We start from the raw sequence: 3651 nt of genomic DNA, 5'->3' as shown, positions 1-3651 counted from the left end.
CAGTTTATCAATAACTAGAACATTTCTGATGAAGTCCTATCAGTGGAAACCCAGCTTTGTGTTCTGAAACTGAAAATTAGCAACAATGCTAAGGTGAAGTAAAAAGTAGTCAATAGCATGTGGAGTACCACTATTATGTTGACTGATATGGACTGACTCCATTCAGTACACAATAATGTATAAGGTAAAATGCTAAGGCTAGCTTAAATGCTGTCAGTAGCATGTGGGGCATGTTGGCTATCGCTGTCACACTCCATTTAGTGTAAAGTTTAGATTTTATGTAAAAATCAGCTAAAATGCTAAGGTTAACTTAAGTGATTTTCTTAGGGGATTTTTTTGTGTGTTCTTTAATGGAAACAACAGTATTTTTGAATGTGTCATACATATAGACAATATCAACGAATTACTTAATCCAATATTTTCTGCTGAATTACATTATGTTCAAAGCTACACTTCACATCAGGTCAGAAAGAAATATTGGCAAATTTGCCTTGCTGTTTCGAGCCTTTTTTGAAACAGACAAGATAAAACAAACATTTCACACAGCAAATTTGGTGTCAAAAAAAAACATGTGAAAGTAACATGCTAACAGTAATGTTATAGGTTAAAATAAAGCAGAGAAGCAATCAACACAGTGCAAAATGTACTTGCTGTAAACATCACTTGTCCAAGTTTCTCAAGATGTGGGAGGCCTTGCTGCCATCTCATACATCTTTTTTAACACCATTCCACTGTGTTACTCCCAGCTCTTGCTGGCCTGGATGTTAGCTTAAGTGCTACATTTCGCTGTCACCAGCATGTTGACGTTACCATTAGAATATGTTGAAGCACAAGCATGAAGCCTGTGTTTTAAGCCAATTACAGTTGTTAGTTCATAGATGGCAGTGTGTTGGACCAGTCTTCAGCCTCTTGGCCTCCAACGTTATTGTAATCTGAGTTCATCCAGAACTTGTCTTCAAGTGAACACATGTTTATGGAGCCATTTCTCATCACAACAATGGAACTTTAAAATAATCCAGAATGTGAAACTATGAAACTGAAAGGATGAACAGATAATCTGGAGGTTATAATTTGCTAGCTGCTTATTGGCATCTGCTTTCTGGTTCTGTTTGAGGGTTTTCTGTCCTGTTTTCCTGTAATACTATTATTTACAGATATTAGAGGAAAGAGAGTCTTTACTGCGGCAGGGACTATCGGGAAAAACAGAACCTGAACAAAAGGCCCCGTTAGGCATCAGTTTCCTCACAGAGTGACCCATCGCTTTTTCTTCCTATCTTTGACCAGCAAGCGTTTCCTGAACAAACAGGAAGTTGGTATGTAGAAACAGAACTTCCTCTTTCTGTCCAGCAGCTACAGAACCACAGAGGGTTCTCCAGAACCTGGGCTCAGAACCAGTTCTTCTCCAGGTCCAATCAGAACAGCAGTGAACAGAACCAGACGGGTCCAAACTGAGAGCTGCTGCTCCTCGGGAGGGTCTACAGGGAAACTGGGTTCAGTGAATGGACTAGAGGTTCCTTGGGTTCCTCCAGGAGGAGACGCATGTTCTGGTTCTAGATCCTGGACCCGACCTGGGATCACCAGACCACAAACAGAAGTGTTGCTCCTCCAGGTGCAGACGTTCAGAGAAGCTGATCTTGTGTTCTGAACATTCATAAGAAACCCATCTTGAAGCGGGTCAGAACCGAGCCACAACCAGCCGGAACCAGGCTGAACCCGGCCATCTCTGGTTACTGAACAAGATTTGGTCCAGATTCCAGTTTTTGTTTCCGGATCAGGATCAGTAAGACTGATTCTGGTTCGGTTCAGTCCTGTAATTCATAGACACTTTACTCTGAAAAGTCAGCTTCCGATAGAGAAAGCCAGCATGCTAACCCCGATAGCATGGCTCTGTCCGACCACAGAAAGTTCTGTTAAGAGTTCAAACCTGCCTTATATTCAAGACACTGTGCAGCTCTTCAGATCGAGCTTAAACCTATGAAAAACCGAACCGGGTTCTGAATTTATCCGGGTCTCCGCGCTGGTCCGAACTGGAATAGCCGAATGCTTTTATTTTGAAAAGCTCACAAACCTCCCGCCCTACAGTTCGGTTCTTCAGTCCTCCAGAATCCGCTCACCTGCTTCTATCTGTCGCAGTACGAGATCCAGCGGTCCCCTGGGCTGGAGCGCTCCCACCACGACCAGAACCGAGTGATCCGCACCCGCTGCGGGCCGAGAAGAACCGGGACCGCCGCCCCGCTGCGCCGCCATCACACTGACTGCTTGCAGCCAACGTCATTCCGCACGTTGACGCTCAGCTCCGCCCTGACATGAATACAGGAGGAGTCCTGTGGAGGCGGGTGGACGGCTTCATTGCAGCCAATCAGAGACCACAAACAGAAGTGTCCTAACCGTGATCCAACAGAAACTAAGGCGCTGTCCAATCACAGGAGACCATGAGAGATCAAACTGATTTCGGCCCAGTTGGAATTGAATCCAGAATGGAGGTTGCATTGTGAGTGGACTTCAGCAAACTCCAGCAGAATAACAAGAAAGGCCTTTAATGTAACTATCAAAGCGAAACTATGAATATATTCATGCTTTCTTTCACATAACTTGGAAACTGTTTCCACTTCAATCGGTCTGCCGGCATGTACTGACTTTTCCCACACTCCACTGGTCACCTGAATGCCTCGTGTCTCTCGCTGGGAAAGCTCTGGACTCAAAAGACAGTTTTGGTGTCCGGTTCTGGATCTGTCGGAGCTCCGCAGGAAGACAAAGTAATACTTTGGTATTAACTTGAACTGGTCCAGAGTTTGAGACAGAAACAGATATTAATGTGTTTTTATTGATACAGCTCTGCTCGTTAGGGGTCCGATTAAACATGATGAGATATCTGTTTTAGCCTCATTGTGATGAGACAGGATGACATTAGGAAGACTTACACTACACTAAAGGAGGAGCTGCGCAAACTACAAAAGCACGTGTTGATGACGTGTTTCCGCCACTAGAGGAGTTCCCACTCCGCTGTGGACCCTGTCTTGTTGTCAGTGACTGCCTGTTTTTTCTTACAGCCCTCGGAGCCCCTGAACGCCTCACCGGGGCCAACATGGCGGCACCTCTGCCCAGCAGATGCAGCTTCTTCGTCCAGAAGAAAAACCGCTTCTGTAAGATGGTCCCCGGAAAGGGGCGGAGCTTCTGCGGAGAGCACGCGACCATGGTGAGTCACGTGGATTCAGTAGTTACTTCCCAAAAAGGTCTTATCTGGATCGGTACTGCTGATCAGCAATTACGTCATTAAAGCTGTGACGTGTTTCCTGTTTCAGGAGGAGGGGGTCGGTGACAGCAGGAGAATCACGTGTCCACTGGACCCCAAGCAGTGAGTCCTGGTTCTGATCTGTCTGGGTTGGACTGGGAACCTGGTCGGTAATCAGAATCTGTTCTGTCAACAGCACTGTGGCCCAACAGAACCTGGAGAAGCACCTGAAGAAATGCAACTCTAGAGAGAAACCCCGACCTGTGAGAACATCCAACCTTCATCCATCCATTCATACAACCTTCATCCATCCATCCATCCATCCATCCATCCATCCATCCATCCATCTATCCATCCATCCATCCAACCTTCATCCATCCATCTATCCATCCATCCATCCAACCTTCATCCATCCATCT

At 45.7% G+C, this 3651-nt stretch overlaps 2 protein-coding genes across 3 annotated transcripts in view; one reads left to right on the top strand and one right to left on the bottom strand.

Annotated features, from left to right (window-relative positions):
• The window catches only part of map1sa (microtubule-associated protein 1Sa), a 23053-nt gene that overhangs the window by 14339 nt on the left and 5063 nt on the right, over positions 1–3651 (bottom strand). The window contains exon 1 of one of the 2 annotated variants that reach the window (XM_015052547.1): positions 2115–2269. The exons of the other annotated variant lie outside the window; for it this stretch is intronic. Within the exon in view, the coding sequence (XP_014908033.1) occupies positions 2115–2247 (133 nt within the window). The 5' untranslated portion in view covers positions 2248–2269. Of the gene's footprint in view, positions 1–2114; positions 2270–3651 lie in introns of those variants that run through there. 2 annotated transcript variants of the gene reach the window in all.
• Positions 3064–3651, top strand: part of trmt13 (tRNA methyltransferase 13 homolog) — a 5918-nt gene continuing 5330 nt past the window's right edge. Inside the window, exons 1-3 of the mRNA XM_015052560.1 lie at positions 3064–3196; positions 3303–3355; positions 3429–3495. Coding sequence (XP_014908046.1) covers positions 3086–3196; positions 3303–3355; positions 3429–3495 — 231 coding nt within the window. The 5' untranslated portion in view covers positions 3064–3085. The remainder of the gene's footprint in view (positions 3197–3302; positions 3356–3428; positions 3496–3651) is intronic.

This window comes from Poecilia latipinna, unplaced genomic scaffold (genome assembly GCF_001443285.1).
Source record: "Poecilia latipinna isolate Pla-1442-1.1 unplaced genomic scaffold, P_latipinna-1.0 Scaffold1118, whole genome shotgun sequence".
Lineage (NCBI taxonomy): Eukaryota > Metazoa > Chordata > Actinopteri > Cyprinodontiformes > Poeciliidae > Poecilia > Poecilia latipinna.
This window is presented reverse-complemented; position numbering and strand designations above follow the sequence as displayed.